The 18,619-nt window shown below is 44.3% G+C and overlaps 1 protein-coding gene across 1 annotated transcript; it reads right to left on the bottom strand.

The window, feature by feature from the left end:
- Nucleotides 1–916: 916 nt before the first annotated feature.
- LOC129838758 (paired box protein Pax-4-like) lies at nucleotides 917–4,123 on the bottom strand. Its single transcript, XM_055905917.1, has 7 exons — nucleotides 4,039–4,123; nucleotides 3,781–3,927; nucleotides 3,448–3,530; nucleotides 3,276–3,348; nucleotides 1,961–2,040; nucleotides 1,660–1,756; nucleotides 917–1,360 (listed from the first exon to the last, which is right to left on the bottom strand). Exons 1-7 carry the CDS (start codon nucleotides 4,079–4,081, stop codon nucleotides 1,020–1,022), a joined length of 864 nt encoding a protein of 287 aa, XP_055761892.1. The 5' UTR covers nucleotides 4,082–4,123; the 3' UTR covers nucleotides 917–1,019.
- Between the last annotated feature and the right edge of the window lie 14,496 nt (nucleotides 4,124–18,619).

Here is an 18,619-nt window from a genome sequence, read left to right on the forward strand (position 1 = left end):
CAGGGATACCGTAGTCTAGGCCCACAGAGATATCGTAGTCTGGGCCCCCAGGGATACCGTAGTCTGGGCCCCCAGGGATACCATAGTCTGGGCCCCCAGGGATACCGTAGTCTGGGCCCCCAGGGATACCATAGTCTAGGCCCCCAGGGATATCGTAGTCTGGGCCCCCAGGGATTCCTTAGTCTGGGCCCCCAGGGATACCGTAGTCTAGGCCCACAGAGATATCGTAGTCTGGGCCCCCAGGGATACCGTAGTCTGGGCCCCCAGGGATACCATAGTCTGGGCCGCCAGGGATACCTTAGTCTGGGCCCCCAGGGATACCGTAGTCTGGGCCCCCAGGGATACCGTAGTCTGGGCCCCCAGGGATACCGTAGTCTGGGCCCCCAGGGATACCTTAGTCTGGGTCTCAGGGTATGACTATTTCTGGTGGAGATACTGAGCACTGACAGAAAATAGATACCCCACTGCACTGTCAGCATTCTTCTTTCTGTCAGAGAGATTGTGTGTTTGAGATGGATTGCATTGCAGAATCACTGATCTACCAAGCACCTTGCATCCAATAACTTTGCATTATGTGATCAAGATTAGCAATTCTGTGTCCGCTCAAACTGATCCCCCTCAAACAAGCTGATTAATTTATCTGGCAGCGAGAGAAAGAATGTATCCATAGGACTCTGTCGCCCTCTCCTGCCTAAAGATGGTAGTCTCAACTCTTCAGAGATGATGATATGGTACAATTCAGTGGGTATATCAAGAAAGAACTAATAACAACTAATACAAACTCGCTTTTTATTACTGAAAATACTTTTCAAAACAGAACAACTCATCAATTTCACCGAGATATGTTGCAATAGCCTGTAGAAATGTCATTTTAAACACAGGTCATGATTGGAATGTCTCTGTACTGACTCTGTTGCATTCCCTGCCCAGTAGTAATCAGCAGAGCCATAGAGGTGTGTGTGTGTATGAATGTTTGGCTCTGACATTCACTGATGCGAGAAAAGGGGAGACACATTCTGTCAAATAAGCGATGGACCACCAGTCCTCTCCCTGTGATGAGCCAATAGAAACCTTTCATCTGTTTGGTGATGAGCCAATGGGAAATCTGACCCATCATCCCAATGATAGTTCAGTGAATGTCCCATCCTCTCAGTCTGATGAGCCAATGGGAAGACTGTCCTCACGTCTGTGTAATGATGAGCCAATGGGAAAATGAACCTCTCTGCATGGTGAGTCGATGGAGTCCTCTCGTCCTGGAGATGGACCAATGGGAACGTGGTGCTGCCTGAGTATTGAGATGCTGAGGATGGAAGTGGAATGGAGATGCCTCTATAGCCCAACACTTCTGTTCCTCCTATACCTGTAGGTGAGGTAGTACATTCATTCACTCTTCACATTGTGTTTTATAGGTACATCTCTGAAATGATTACTGCAGGGTTGGCCAATTATCCTAGGGCTCTGGTGAATGTGCAGGATTTTGCTTCGGCCCTCCCCTAACACACCAGATTTTGCTAGGTTCTCTTTGAGAAACGGAGCAGTTGATTTGTGGAGTTGGCTGAGTTAGGGCAGGGCTGGAGCATAAACCTGCATGGTAAGTGGCTCTCCAGAAGAAGGGCTTTGCCCCCCTCTTATAAAAAAACATAATAAACGCTTAATCACCTCTCTCTGTTGTAGTAGCTGGACCATATCTCTGGGAGATTTCTGAGCATGAAGTGTCAAACTGTACTCCCAAACTCTCCCTCTGACTCCAGTGAGTCTAAACACAGTTGAAATGACACCACAAACAAGATTAACATAACATTTAGTTAGTCAGCTGGTAACTTGCTACAAGGGTATTAACACTTAACTACACATGAATTGTTTTCAATTGTAGCGGTGTATATACTCAATTTGCATAACAGTATGGTGTTAAAACTCCTGAAATGCAGTATGTTTCAGGGGGCTTAGCTTGTTTATGTACCTGTTGAGTCATTGAGTTGGTTGTTGTCATCGAATTCACTGAAGGGAAATCTTTGTTCTTTTGGTTCATCAGAAATGGAGCTTTTAAAAGAAAAGTGAACTGTTATTCTCTCCCTCTCAAGCTGCTATAGACCACCAAGTGCTAACAGTCAGTATCTGGATAACGTGTGAAATGCTTGATAATGTATGTGATATCAACAGAGGTATATTTTCTGGGTGATTTAAATACTGACTGGCATTCATCACGCTGCCCACTCAAGAAAAAGCTTCAAACTGCAATCAGTGCCTGCAACCTGGTGCAGGTTATCAGTTAACCTTCCATGGTAGTTACAAACAGCACAGGAATGAAATCATCAACATGTATTGATCACATCTTTACTAATGCTGCAGAGATTTGCTTTAAAGCAGTATCCAAATCCATCGTATGTAATGATCACAATATAGTAGCCATATCTAGGAAAACCAAAGTTCCAAAGGCTGGGCCTAATATACTTTATAAGAGGTCATACAAGAAGTGTTGTAGTGATTCCTATGTTGTTGATGTGAAGAATATTTGTTGGTCTATGGTGTGTAATTATTTTACCTTTGTTTAACTAGACAAGTCAGCCATTATTGTCAATGACGGCTTAGGAACAGTGGGTTAACTGCCTTGTACAGCAGCAGAACAACAAACCTTTACCTTGTCAGCTCAGGGATTACTAGTTACTAGTCCAACGCTCTAACCACTAGGCTACCTGCCGCCCCAGTGTAATGTCAGTGTATTGAGGAGCAACCAGATGCTGCACTTGACACATTTTATGAACTAGATTTTTACAGTTACTAATAAGCATGGACCCATTAAGAAAGTGACTGTAAAAACGGTTAAATCCCTGTGGATTGATGAATTGAAACATGTTATGGTTGAGAGGGATGAGGCAAAAGGAATGGCAAATACGTCTGGATGCACAACCATTTGACAAACGTGGAATTCGATTCCACATCAGGTAACGTATGCAAGCAGAATAATCTTCTTCTTTTTTAAACAGATAAAAATACACCTTATGGACTGTGAATAGACACACACAGACACACACACACATGATAAGACACGCACTCTACACACACACACACATGGATTTTGTACTGTAGAGATGTGATCGTAGAGTAATGGCTTGAGGGAACACACTTAATGTCTTGTGAAAAGTGTTATTAAATATAATGTCATATATTTTAAATAGTATACAACTGCCTTAATATTGCTGGACCCCAGGAAGAGTAGCTGTTTCCTTGGCAGCAGCAAATGGGGATCCATAATAAACAAAAATACACACACTCACTATGTGCTCCGTGGACACTGCTCTTATACTTGGCTTCCCTCCTCCATTTTGCTCTTCTGTTTGAGAACCACACCTTCAAAGGGGAATGGCAATTACAACAGATGTAGCTCAGTGTTACAGGTCATTTTACAGGAAATGACATAGGTTGCATGCATAGTTTGTGTCATGTAACCTTGATGGTGTCCTCTGGAAGTTGGATCTCAGATGCCAGTTTTTCCCTGGTGAACATGTCTGCGTAGTGGCTCCGTGTGAATTCTGCTCAGTTTGGGAGGAAAAAATAGAATGAGAGAGCACTCAAAGGTCAGCTTGAAAGGATAACAATTTTTCCAACTGTTCTAAAACAAGCCTTGTTGAAATAGGAATAAGTCCAATCAAACTAAGTCGTTTAAGACTAATCATTAATGTATCCACTCCACATAAACACACAGCCTACATGTACATAAACAGTTGTCGTAGTAAAAGTTGGACATTGTTCTGCCTAAAGTCCACTACTGTACAGGCCTACCTTGCTCTAACACTCTGCTCTGTTCCAAGGTGAAGGTGGTGCGGTTGCGATGCTGGGGCCCAGGAGGCTGGAGCTCGTTCACCTCAACTGTCTCCATCTCCTCCCTCTCCTTCACTACTGACTGCGTTGGGGTCTCCACTAGAAGACCTGGAACGCATACAAGTAGACTATATGGCTTTGTTTTTCAAATTGCGCACAGTGTATGTGGCATAAATGTGTGTATTTCTGCCAGATCAAGATGTACGATGTGTAGCCTACCTGGGTATCTGGGGCGGTGCCCAGAAATCTCCACACTCAACATCGCAGAGTCGAGTTGAATTTTCCTGAGAATTCGGTTTACAGAGGACACCTTTTGACAAGGAGAAATTAATACTTAAATGAATCGAAAAAATATAGTTATTTCCCTCACAGTTGTACACACTTTGTATCATTCTGGTGTAGCTTGTGATCTCACTTACACTGGGAACTTTGGCCGATTTACAGATTCTTTCGGCCGCGAGCTTTTTTCTGATTTCCCAGGCGAATATTGTTGGGTTTTTCGTCTTGCATTCAATTATTTTCGAGATGACTTCGGGGGTGAGGAGTCGAGGTCTACTACCTCCGGTCGCCTTCGGGTCCAGGAGGCCGGTTTTGTGGTACCTGCTCAAAATCTTGCTGACGCAGCCATTTGACACCTGCCAGCGTGGAGTGCACATTTGGGTTTTCATGAATTGACGCACGATTCATATCCACCATCAGAGCACAATAACAGAAGTACTACTAGATCATTGAAAGCACACCATTTAACAACTATTTAATTTATTAAATTAAATTAATAATAAAACAAATTATGCTTTTCATGTATCGAATAATATCGAATAGGGCGCAAACACGAGCTCCTATAAGCCTGTTGATACGCACCTGCAGAATTCTGGAGATCTCGCATGGGCGCACACCTTCCGATGCCAGTTCGATCATCTTCCTCCTTTTATATGCTGGAAGCGGCCTCCCGTTCAGAAACACCCCACCAAGCTGATTGACACACCCGCTCCCTTAGAATAGAACAGAATAAAATAACTTTTATAAGATTTAAACCTATTTTACCGCTTCATGCATCAACATTTCTTTGAATATTGTTGGAAAAAATGTCTCCACTCAATTCAATGTAAAGTAATCTTCTAACACATTATAGTTAGTCCTTCGTTTGCATATAGACCTACCTTCGTTTGACAGGTCCACATTTGTTCCACACATGTCAATTGGTTCTTCAGAGCCGTATCAAATGAAACAACAAGATCATTCCTGTATACAGTGCTGATGTTCCTTTGATAAACAAGAGAATAAACTGTTATATGAGGAACTTCATCCCCAAAATGCACTGACCTGATTGTAAAGTGCATAAAACACCTTACCTGTAAAATGTGAATATTCGGAGTCTGAGGGGATGCCAATTCACACCTGTCTGTTGCACAGGTCGCCACTGACAGGAATCACGCGCGACTTCACAAATATATACCCTATTAGCCTTTTCTAGATGACGTAGTGGTCTGATAGGAGAAATGTCAATATTGCATGTAGGCCTACTGTACCTGACTCTCAAGTAACCGATTGTCTGGAAGTCAAGCTGCGAAGCACAATATTTAACCCCACACATTATAGGATATAAATATGGATGACCCTTATAAAGTGCCAATGTAAAATTTGTTTTCAACGTTGTGGTCAAAATTATTGCCCCAAGATTTTTGTAAAAAAAAGTTTATTATGGGTTAACTAGACCTATTAAAACAGCTTTTGCAATTGTGAACTTGAAGCAGAAGAATGCAATGCCATGTAATAAACTGTAGGGCCAAAAGGGGACATTTTTATCTCACATGCAGTGTATTTACAGTGGACTACAGTGGCTTACATCTAGACGGGTTTCAAGTATAGTCCGTTAGGCTATTCAATTTCTGATAACTATTTGGTAAGGTACATAATATAAGGGAATAGGAAGCTCGCATCCACTGCTCTCTCTAGACAATTATGCGCATAATACAGTATTGTATCCTGAAGATGGACCATATGCTGTGTCAAGAACAATCTACATGTTTTCTGTTGGGCTAATGAATATAGTCATTTGGCCTTTCAAAATCGAATTTCACACGTGACACCAAAGGTAAGTTAATTCCATTTACTGTATTCCATCTCCAAGCGACACGTCTCGGGTCACGTGACTTGAGCATCCTTTCCCAAGTCAGTGTTTAAGATTAGTCCGATCGAGTCTCCTTTTTTTAAAGCTAACATTTGAAAATCTGTCCGGATGTCGACTGCCATATGGTAAAGTGCTTCTGATAAATCATAGATCCATCATCCAGACTCTTTTATTACATTTTCTTTCAAGCATGAACAAATAGTCGGATAGGGCGAATGTGGGGGGACCAATTGGGACTTTCATTTAGAAAAAAAGGACGAGGAAAACCCTCGCAGATGTCTCTTGACCAGCCAGCAGATAAAATGCGCTGTAAACGTTTCAAAGGAAATATTTGACGAGCAAATATTAGCAAATGTGAAACCACACAAGGCTCGTCTTTTGGTCCTGTTTAATGACTAATTGGGCATCATTAGCTAGGTCCACACAGATCGAAGTGCCACTGAAATAAAGGGTGGATTTTAAAATGCCATATGGTCCAAATTATATATTAACCCACGAGTTAGCGCACGGTTATATTTTCTGTAGAGGACGCATTGTATATAGCTGATAAACAGCTCTGGACACCAGGGTCTCCTTGCCAACAGACAGAGAAGACAAATAACATATTTATTTATTACTGCACAGAGTTCATGCCCCGATTGATTTGGAGTACTTTATTGCATATTTTGTGTGTACAACCCAAGGTTAATAAAACAGTCACGCTGCGGGCACGGAAATGGTTAAACATTCTTGGTGCGTAAATATTCGCTGGGCTCACCAAAGGCGTCGGCTAACCTTTTCGGCCTAAGGAAGAATTCTAAACATAGATCGACCATATCTCAATGACACACAACATTGTATTTGGTTCTATCGACGTGAGTTTGTGCTTTATTGTGTCCCTAGGTGTAGAGAAACATTAACATTTTACCCGCGTAAAAGGGTACCATAAACCTATCCAAAGCGCACAGAGCTCCCTCATGCGTCTCAACGTGGGGTCATATAGCTTCATTCTAGCGCATTTCTACACACTGAAGTATGACAAGAATCAATTTACCCTCACTTGGAAGGACTGTTAAAATTGAATATGCAATTCGATAAATATTAGCACAAAAGCACATTTAATGGTTTCCATGGTAGCCAACATCAGGCAGCGTTGAGCCCCAAATAATGCTTATTTAAGAAGTAGCCTATCATTTGTGTGAGCAAAACTGTGCATCTGAGACCACATCATCTTATAGTTCAAATGCCAGTATGACTGAATCATTTGATCTGATTTGTGTACCCTACATTTGCTATATAACATATTGATCCTATATATTCTATATATTGCTGATGTATTATGAAGTTATTGTAATTCTTTGTTTGTAATATTATACTTGATTTACTGTATGCTTCTCTGTAGCCTATAGACAACCAATTTGGGATGGAGAGGGCAGGCAACATGAGTTTGCTTGTGGATGGTTTTGTGACATGATTAGCAAAATAAAAATAAAACAACTTGTAAATGTGTTCCTTGTCAAAGTCAATAAAAAACTATTTCAAATTCCCGAGTTTAAGGAGCAGACATGGAAATGAGTTTAGAATATTTATTGAGGAAATTGAATGGATGTGAGAATGGACGGGATGAAGCCACAGGCTGCGGTTGAAGGATCCAGGGGATGGTCTCCGTAGAGTTTGGCTTGGAGTCTCAGGTAGACATCATCATCAGGCCGTGGTAGATAGGCTGCTGTGGTGACGCCAATCCCCCCAGGAGATCTTTGGAAGAACGTAAGAGATCCTATAGAGAAGGTGGAGAAGGTGAGGGATGCAACACTTGATAAGGCTAGTAAGGCAATGTGGTGCAACAGACATGCACTGCAGAACAAAGAGGCAGAATGTTAGTTTGGTCAGGTTTAAAGGGAAACTTCGCCATTTTTCAACTTCATATTCATAATTTCTAGCATCACACCAACATCAACATGTGTGAAAATGGTGCGTTTCTATGTTTTGTAGAGGAAGATAAGTGTTTCCAAATACATCATCAATGTGCGTCATGTGATTTTGACCAATTGTGAGTAGATATTGACTACTTATTATCTACTAATCGGTTGATTCTATCATTGGAAACACTTATCTTTATCTTCTTTTTTTTTTTTACAAAACATAGAAACCTGCCATTTTTACATATGCTGGTGTTGCAAACAGGCGTGGAGGCTGATTGGCAACGAGTAGAAGCTGGTGCTTGTTGAGTTGCAAGGGAGCCACGTTCATGGCTAGTTAAAGTAGTTGCGTTCATGTCTGGTCCTCTCTCCTGAATTCTTGTTCATTCTTAACACCATTAAGAGTATGAATGTGGTATGAATCTGGATTGCTACAATGGGACCCAAGTTGTTATAATAGTAGAAGCAGACACTCTTCATGCCACACATAAGCTTGAAAAGACTTTCCACATAATATTCATATCATCATCACTTCAGGCACAAAGGTATTTCATCCATCATATTCAAACAGTCAATTATATCTTACACTAAACTAATGTGTCAGAAAAGGTTTTGAACCAAAATTGCATTGCATTCACATCATCGACAGACGCAAGATGTTAACAATGAAAGAATTACCCCCATTGTAGAACACATTATACAACTGCTGGGCAGTGTATGTCAGCTTTTACCCAATGAGCCAAAAGCCAAATTCTTAATTTATTACAGTACAACAATATCAATAATGACTGAGAAAGAGAAAGTGAGTGAATGAGTACACCGTTTCGTTGTGACAGGAAGCAACCTTGTGAGTCATATCCTGTTTGCTTGACCTGTTTTCCTCATTACAGTTCATAATCATTTGGTTGGTGTCTATTGCTGGGACAGTGAAGATTGAACCCATGTGTCCTGATCCATTAACATCACCCTCAGAGTCATCCAGGTGTTCTGAAACGGCTTGTTCAACCAATGCATTGATGTAACAGAGTTCATATTGGGTATTCAATTCTGTTAACAGGAAAACTAGGCAGGTAGTCTAGTGGTTAAGTGCATTGGGCCAGTAACTGAAAGGTTGTGGGTTTGAATCCCCGAGCTGATTAGGTGAAAAATCTGTTGATGTGCCCTTGAGCAAGGCACTTCACCCTAGTTGCTCTGTATAAGAGTGTCTGCTAAATGACTAAAATGTAAATGTCTTGTCATTATTGTGCTTGATTGCGTAAGTCAAGTGTAGTGTCTACTTTTGAGCAGATCTTTATTAGCCCTAGTGAAAAATGCACAACAAAGGGCCATTTGGGATGGGCATATGGTGTAAAGATCCCAGTGAGAAGGAGAGACAGTTGTTGCTGCTGCAGTTACAGATCACTGGAGAAAATATCTTTAATTAGCTAAACTAAATGAAGATGAGATAAACTTGTATTAGTCCTTATGAGATGGAAGTGCTTTTTTATCCAACCTCTCCGATATACACACACAGACGCACGATCACACATTGGGTTGGAGAGGCACCTGAGATATTGATGCCAGCAACCCTCAGGCTCCCTCCCACATGATTTCCCCCTCTGTCAGCACTGGGATGGAAACCATTCACATTGTCATACATAAATGAAATCAGTCACATTATCATACATAAATGAAATCAGTCACATTGTCATACATAAATGAAATCAGTCACATTATCATACATAAATGAAGAAAAGGATTTCAGTCAAGATTCTTGGATATAGGCTAGGGATACTCTCAACGGTGGAGGCTGGTGAGGGGAGGACAACTCATAACAATGTCCGTAATGGAGTAAATGGAATGGTATTAAACACATGGTTTTTCAGTACAAACTGTTCCACAACATAGCAAACATTCAAGCGAACAGAACGCACCTCAGGGCCTTGGTGATGTTAAGACTAATGACAGTGGCTCCTTTGAATAATTAATGCAAAGCATCATGGGTATATCATTTAAAATGGGTGTTATTTGGCTACAACACAGAGAATGATAGAGGCCTCTTGTGGCCTTATCAGCATGAGCAGCACCATTGAGGGCTTCCAACATTTTAATGCAGTCAACTGGGTGGGACTTCCAACGTCACTGGCTGAACCCTTCTGGTGACCCTGTTGGAGTCATGTCCAACCGGGTCATCTGGAGGGATCAGCACTTGTGAAGAAAACTGACTACTTCAAAATGGAGATAGCCTCATTGGTGCTGCCCATGCTGTCACGGACACTATAATTGCAAAGAAGAGTCCTCTAGCTCTATGTGCTACCATGACTGTAAACACTAGTCATCACTAGTCATGAGTGTTTTATAAAGCTATTATGTGTTGAAATATAAGTTATGCTATGCAAAACATATTGACATTGGACAATTTCTACAAGAACATTTTAATATTACTGCCACGACTCCCACCGAAGGTGATTTCTCTCCTTGTTCGGGCGGTGCTCGGCGGTCGGCGTCGCCGGCCTACTAGCCATCACCGATCCATTTTTCCTTTTCCGTTGGTTTTGTCTTTGGTTCATTCACGCCTGGTTTTCATTTGCTTTAATTTCTGCGTGTTTATTTACCCCTGTACCCGCCGCTTAGGTTTGTGCGGGGTTATTTTCTAGTTGCTCGTGGAGGTTTGTTCCTCAGTTTATTCACATGTGTAACGTGTGTTAAGTATAGTAAGGAGTGTTGTTTTCCTCCTTCTGTGAGTAACTGTGTGTTCTATTTTGTCTTGGGCGTTTATGGACATTGTACCTGTACCGTTTTGGGACTTGCCTAGTAAAGACGCTACATTGACATCTCTGCTCTCCTGCGCCTGACTCCTTACCTACCTTCAGTACGATTATGCAACAGAACCCCGCACCCGAATTATGGAGTCAGCAGGAGCAGATATCTATGGAGGAGCGGGTTCAACAACACACGGCAGTACTGCAACGTCTGGGAACAGCAATGGATCAGGTGATGGCGACGATGGATAGGTGGGAGAGAGATGGCCTTCCTACACCTCCACCAGCCACACTACAACCAGCCCCACAATCCTCTCATTCGTTGCCTGGTTCCAGTGGTAATCGGCTCGGGCTCCCGAGGGAGTACCGGGTGCCAGGGGTTCCTACTCCAGCTAGAGCTCTACCTGGCAACCGTTCACCTGGCTCCTTCGGGACGTGAGAGCATGAACGCCCTCATCTCCTGCCTCTCAGGCAAAGCCCTGGAGTGGGCTAACGTGGTGTGGAATGAGGCCGACTCGGCGAGGGACCACTACCCAGAGTTCACCCGCCGCTTTCGGGCAGTGTTCGATCACCCACCTGAGGGCCGAGTGGCGGGTGAACGTCTGTTCCATCTGAGGCAGGAGACGAGGAGCGCGCAGGACTTCGCACTGGAGTTCCGGACCTTGGCTGCCGGTGCGAGATGGAACGACAGGGCCCAGATCGATCACTATAGGTGCAGTTTGCGCGAGGACATCCGTCGGAGACAGCGATTAGTAACACATCCGGCCCTTATGAGTACCTCGTCATGCCGTACGGATTGAAGAATGCTCCAGCAGTCTTCCAATCCTTTGTAGACGAGATTCTCAGGGACCTGCACGGGCAGGGTGTGGTGGTTTATGTCGATGACATTCTGATATATTCCGCTACACGCGCCGCCCATGTGTCTCTGGTGCGCAGAGTACTTGGGCGACTGTTGGAGCATAACCTGTACGTCAAGGCTGAGAAATGCTTGTTCTTCAAACAGGCCGTCTCCTTCCTAGGATATCGCATTTCAACATCAGGGTTGGTGATGGAGTGTGACCGCATTGCAGCCGAGCGTAATTGGCCGACTCCCACCACGGTAAAGGAAGTGCAGCGGTTTTTATGGTTTGCCAACTACTACCGGAGGTTAATCAGGGATTTTGGGCAGGTGGCTGCTCCCATTACCTCACTGCTGAAGGGGGGGACCGGTGCGTCTGCGGTGGTCGGCTGAGGCGGACAGAGCTTTTGGTCGCCTGAAGGCTCTGTTTACCTCGGATCCCGTGCTGGCGCATCCGGATCTCTCTTTGGCATTCATAGTGGAGGTGGACGCGTACGAGGCTGGGTTTGGAGCCGTGCTCTCACAGTGCTCCGGTATGCCACTGAAGCTCCGCCCCTGTGCTTTCTTTTTGAGGAAGCTCAGCCCGGCGGAGCGAAACTACGACTTGGGGGACCGGGAGTTGTTGGCTGTCGTCAGGGCTCTGAAGGTGTGGAGAGATTGGCTTGATGGGGCTTAACACCCTTTTCTCATCTGGACTGACCACCGTAATCTGGAGTACATCCGGGCGGCGAGGAGACTGAACCCTCGCCAGGCAAGGTGGGCTATGTTTTTCACCCGGTTTAGGTTTACTATGACATATAGACCAGGTTCCCAGAACACTAAGGCAGACGCACTGTCACGACTGTATGATACAGAGGAGCGGTCCTTTCGATCCCACTCCCATATTTCCGGCCTATTGTCTGGTGGCACCGGTGGTATGGGAGATGGACGCGGACATCGAGCAGGCGTCACATTCAGAGCCTACTCCACCACAGTGTCCAGCTGGACCGGTGTACGTTCCGTTCGATGTTCGCGACATATTGATCTGGTGGACTCACACGTCACCCTCCTCTGGTCATCCGGGCATCGGTAGGACAGTGCAAAGTCTTAGTGGGAAGAACTGGTGGTCCACTTTGGCCAAGGACGTGAGGGTTTATGTTTCCTCCTGCTCGGTGTGCGCTCAGTGCAAGGCTCCTAGGCACCTGCCCAGAGGGAAATTACAACCACTTCCCGTTCCACAGCGGCCTTGGTCACACCTGTTGGTGGACTTCCTGACCGATCTTCCGCCGTTACAGGGCAACACCACGATCCTGGTCGTTGTGGATCGTTTTTCTAAGTCCTGTCGTCTCCTCCCATTACCCGGTCTCCCTATGGCCCTACAGACCGCAGAAGCCCTGTTTACACACGTCATCCGGCACTACGGGGTGCCTGAGGACATTTCTGATCGGGTCCCCAGTTCATGTCCAGGGTTTGGAAGGCGATCATGGAGCGTCTGGGAGTCTCGGTCAGCCTTACCTCAGGTTTTCATCCCGAGAGTAATGGGCAGGTGGAGAGAGTAAACCAGGATGTGGGTAGGTTTCTGCGGTTGTATTACCAGGACTGGCCAGGGGAGTGAGCGACGTTCCTTCCATGGGCAGAGATGGCCCAGAACTCACTCCGCCACTCCTCTACTAACCTATCGCCCTTCTAGTGTGTGTTAGGGTATCAGCCGGTTCTGGTATCGTGGCATCAGAGCCAGACCGAGGCTCCTGTGGTGGACGAATGGGTGAGGCACTCGAAGGAGACCTGGGAGGCCGCCCACGGGTACCTGAAACGGGCCGAAGGGCGGCAGAAGGCGAGCGCTGACTGTCACTGCAATGAGGCCCCGGTGTTCACACCGGGGGACCGGGTCTGGCTCTCGACCCGAAACCTGCCCCTCCGTCTTCCCTGCCAGAAGCTGGGTCTGCGGTTTGTGGGTCCATTTAAAGTCCTTAGGAGAATAAACGAGGTGTGTTACAGGTTACAGCTCCCCTGATTATTGTATTAATCCCTCGTTTCATGTGTCTCTCCTCAGGCCGGTGGTGGCTGGTCCACTTCAAGAAGCTGAGGTGCGGGAGGTTCCTCCGCCCCCTCTGGACATCGAGGGGGCTCCGGCGTATGCAGTTCGGTCCGTACTGGACTCGAGGCGTCGGGTGAGGGGCCTTCAGTACCTCGCGGAATGGGAGGGGTACGGCCCTGAGGAGAGATGCTGGGTGCCGGTGGAGGACGTATTAGACCCATCGATGCTGAGGGAGTTTCACCACCTCCATCCGGATCGCCCTGCACCTCGTCCTCCGGGTCGTCCTCGAGGCCGGCGTTAGCACGCTGCGGGAGCCACGCGTCAAGGGGGGGCACTGTCACGACTCCCACCGAAGGTGGTTCCTCTCCTTGTTCGGGCGGTGCTCGTCGGTCGGCTTCGCCGGCCTACTATTCATCACCGATCTATTTTTCCTTTTCCGTTGGTTTTGTCTTTGGTTCATTCACACCTGGTTTTCATTTGCTTTAATTTCTGCGGTGTTTATTTACCCCTGTACCCGCCGCTTAGGTTTGTGCGGGGTTATTTTCTTGTTGCTCGTGGAGGTTTGTTCCTCAGTTTATTCACATGTGTAACGTGTGTTAAGTATAGTAAGGAGCGTTGTTTTCCTCCTTCCGTGAGTAACTGTGTGTTCTATTTTGTCTTGGGTGTTTATGGACATTGTACCTGTACCGTTTTGGTACTTGCTTAGTAAAGACGCTACATTGACATCTCTGCTCTCCTGCGCCTGACTCCTTACCTACCTTCAGTACAATTACGCAACAATTACTAATATAAGGAAATTGTTAGCTGTGATTGTCTGTCATAAATCTGCTATCTAGATTTGAAAATGTGTACATTGTCGTTTGTAGCAATTACTGTACTCCAGCAATGATATCAATTTGAAATTTAAACGTAATTTCCGATTGAGTCGAGATATGCAGCGTTTACCGTGAGTGCACGATCTGCTAACGCAAAAACATTGCCTTTAAATTTTAATCTCGCTATAGCTCTGAACTTCGGCGATACCGATTCAATCGAGTCCAGAGTTTAATAAAACTCCTCGGGTCCATACTCCCGAACATTAGAAAAAGTTTACACATATTGCTGGATTCAATCTGTATCGCAAAAGTATCGCGTGCTATAGTGCAATTTAAAGGCAATGTTCCGCGTTTTTATTTTTTATTTCACCTTCACGATATGAAATAGAAAGGTGAACGCAGAGATCAGGTTGGTTCCACAAGGTGTGTGTGTGTTTGTGTTTGTGTGTGACCAACCAGTACCTTTGAGGGGCCAAGAGCTGGTCTATGCTGCTATGGCCATCATTGGGGCTCTGGCAAAGATCTCACCTCCAGCTTCACCTCTTGCCTGCTAACCAACAGTCGTCGATATGGAGAACAGAATTAGGTAGGTAATACTTCAAACTTCAACATATACTGAGCAAAAATATAAACTCAACATACAACAATTTCAAAGATTCTACTGAGTTACAGTTCATAAAAAGAAATCAGTCAATTGAAATAAATAAATTAGGCCCTAATCTGTGGATTTCACATGATTGGGAATACAGATATGCATCTGTTGGTCACAGATTCCTTAAAAAAGGTGATGGCAATGGAAAAATGGCACGACAATGGGCCTCAAGACAATGTGCCTCAGGCCGTCACAATATCTCTGTGCATTCAAATTGCCAATGATAAAATGCAATTGTGTTCGTTGTCCTTAGCTTGTCTGCCCATACCATAACCATGGGGTTGTGTGGGCGAGCGGTTTGCTGATGTCAACGTTGTGAAAAGAGTGCCCCATTGAGGCAGTGGTGTCACCATGGGGCACTCTGTTCACAACGTTGACATCATCAAACCACTTGCCCACACAACGCAAACTTCTCGAGCATGCCAGTGGCCAGGTGAACATTTGTCTACTGAAGTCAGTTACAACGTCGAACAGCAGTCAGGTCAAGACCCCTGGTGAGGACGACGAGAACGCAGATGAACTTCCCTGAGAAGGTTGCTGACAGTTTGTGCAGCAATTCTTCGGTTTTGCAAACCCACAGATTAATCAGCTGTCCGGGTGGCTGGTCTCAGACGATCAACAACTGCGTAGTTGAAGAAGCCAGATGTGGAGGTCCTGGGCTGGAGTGGTTACACATAGTCTGAGGTTGTGAAGCCGGTTGGACATACAGCCAAATTCTTAAAAATTACTTTGGAGGCAGCTTATGGTAGAGAAATGAAAATGTAATTATCTGGCAACTGCTCTGGTGGACATTCCTGCAGTCAGCAGGCCAATTGAACTCTCCCTCAAAACTTGAGACAGTGTGGCATTGTGTTGTCTGACAAAACTGAACATTTTAGTGGCCTTTTATTGTCCCCAGCACAAGGTGCACCTGTGTAATGATCATGTTGTTTAATCAGCTTCTTGATATACCACACGTGTCAGGTGGATGGATTATCTTGGCAAAGGTAGAAAGGCTCACTAACAGGGGTAAGGTTATAAGGTTTTTGTGCGTATTGAAAATGTCTGGGATTTTTTTATTTCAGCTCATGAAACATGGGACCAACATGTAGTATATGTTTGTGTGCCAGATATCACCTAACTGCCATTGGTAATAGAACAGTGACTGTGTGTATTCGTGAGAGCCGGAATTCTTACTGGTTCGTAGGTGATCAAATACTTATGTCATGCAATAAAATGCTAATTAATTACTTAAAAATCATAAAATGTGATTTTCTGGATTTTTGTTTTAGATTCCGTCTCTCACAGTTGAAGTGTACCTATGATAAAAATGACAGACCTCTCTCTACATGCTTTGTAAGTAGGAAAACCTGCAAAATCGGCAGTGTATCAAATACTTGTTCTCCCCACCGTATGAGAAAATCCCACGTTTTTGCTTATCAATTTTACACACATCAATGCGCATTTACGGAAACGTAGATAATGGAGGTCTATACAACATTTAAGTTTATCATACAGCGTAAAATAAACCTTGTGGTCTTGTCCAATAGCTGTCATGTCCCTCTATTAGTATTGTACTACTCAGTTGGTTGATTAGGAATCCACAGGGTACACTAATCGTGGGTTCGAGTCTCCCTTGTTTCAAGCTTCTTTGTTAAGGAAAAAACTGAAAGAGGTCGGTGTCCCAGGGCCCCAAATGCAGTAGATCCGGCCCTGTGCTTGACGGCAATTTGACAAAAAAAAAGATTATTGCTCTTATCCATAATAATCTCATCATGTAGTAGGCTATACCCACACTGTATCTGCTAGAGCAATGGTTCCCAAACGTTTTATAGTCCCATACCCCTTCAAACATTCAACCTCGAGCTGCATACCCCCTCTAGCACCAGGGTCAGCGAACTCTCAAGTGTTGTTTTTTGCCATCATTGTAAGCCTGCAACACACACACTATATGATGCCTTTATTAAACATGAGTGTGAGTTTTTGTCACAACCCGGCTCGTAGGAAGTGACAAAGAGTTCTTATAGGACCAGGGCACAAGTAATAATATAATCAATAATTTTGCTCTTTATTTAACCATCTTATATTGAGACCGTGTCTGTGCCTCGACCTAGGTTGGGCAAAACTAAACATGGCAGTGTTCGCCTTAGCAATCTCACTAGAATAAAGACCTCCATTCCTGCCATTATTGAACGAGATCGTGATACCTCACATCTCAAAATAGGGCTACTTAATGTTAGATCCCTCACTTCAAAGGCAGTTAAAGTCAATTAACTAATCACTGATCATAATCTTGATGTGATTGGCCTGACTGAAACATGGCTAAAGCCTGATGAATTTACTGTGTTAAATGAGTCCTCACCTCCTGGTTACACTAGTGACCATATCCCCCGTGCATCCCGCAAAGGCGGAGGTGTTGCTAACATTTACGATAGCAAATTTCAATTTACAACAACAACAAAAAACAACGTTTTCGACTTTTGAGCTTCTAGTCATGAAATCTATGCAGCCTACACAATCCCTTTTTATAGGTACTGTTTACAGGCCTCCTGGGCCATATACAGCGTTCCTCACTGAGTTCCCTGAATTCCTATCGGACCGTGTAGTCATAGCAGATAATATTCAAATTTTTGGTGATTTTAATATTCACATGGAAAAGTCCACAGACCCACTCCAAAAGGCTTTCGGAGCCATCATCGACTCAGTGGGTTTTGTCCAACACGTCTCTGGACCTACTCACCGTCACAGTCATACTCTGGACCTAGTTTTGTGCCATAGAATAAATGTGGATCTTAATGTTTTTCCTCATAATCCTGTACTATCGGACCACCATTTTATTACGTTTGCAATCGCAACAAATAATCTGCTCAGACCCCAACCAAGGAGCATCAAAAGTCGTGCTATTAATTCTCAGAAAACCCAAAGATACCTTGATGCCCTTCCAGACTCCCTCTGCCTACCCAAGGACGTCACAGGACAAAAATCAGTTAACCACCAAACTGAGGAACTCAATTTAACCTTGCGCAATACCCTAGATGCAGTTGCACCCCTAAAAACTAAAAACATTTGTCATAAGAAACTAGCTCCCTGGTATAAAGAAGCTCTGAGCTCTGAAGCAAGCTTCCAGAAAATTGGAACGGAAATGGCACCACACCAAACTGGAAGTCTTCCGACTAGCTTGGAAAGACAGTACCGTGCAGTATCGAAGAGCCCTCACTGCTGCTCGATAAACCTATTTTTCCAACTTAATTGAGGAAAGTAAGAACAATCCGAAATTTATTTTTGATACTGTCGAAAAGCTAACTAAAAAGCAGTATTCCCCAAGAGAGGATGGCTTTCACTTCAGCAATAATAAATTCAAGATCATGATCATTAGAAAGCAAATTACGGACTCCTCTTTAAATCTGCGTATTCCTCCAGAGCTCATTTGTCCTGAGTCTGCACAACTCTGCCAGGACCTAGGATCAAGAGAGACACTCAAGTGTTTTAGTACTATATCTCTTGACACAATGATGAAAATAATCATGGCCTCTAAACCTTCAAGCTGCATACTGGACCCTATTCCAACTAAACTACTGAAAGAGCTGCTTCCTGTGCTTGGCCCTCTTATGTTGAACATAATAAACGGCTCTCTATCCACCGGATGTGTACCATACTCACTAAAAGTGGCAGTAATAAAGCCTCTCTTGAAAAAGCCAAACCTTGACCCAGAAGATATAAAAAACTATC

The sequence above is a fragment of the Salvelinus fontinalis genome, chromosome 39 (assembly GCF_029448725.1).
Source record: "Salvelinus fontinalis isolate EN_2023a chromosome 39, ASM2944872v1, whole genome shotgun sequence".
NCBI classification, from domain to species: Eukaryota; Metazoa; Chordata; class Actinopteri; order Salmoniformes; family Salmonidae; genus Salvelinus; species Salvelinus fontinalis.

What these genes read in the sequence shown, in the direction of transcription:
- LOC129838758 (XM_055905917.1), bottom strand. Translation starts at nt 4,081, where the DNA reads ATGTTGAGTGTGGAGATTTCTGGGCACCGCCCCAGATACCCAG. An exon ending in GCACCGCCCCAGATACCCAG is followed by an intron (nt 3,928 to 4,038) that starts GTAGGCTACACA and finishes TATGCGTTCCAG; the next exon opens with GTCTTCTAGTGGAGACCCCA. An exon ending in AGCTACTACAACAGAGAGAG is followed by an intron (nt 1,361 to 1,659) that starts GTGATTAAGCGT and finishes CCTCACCTACAG; the next exon opens with GTATAGGAGGAACAGAAGTG.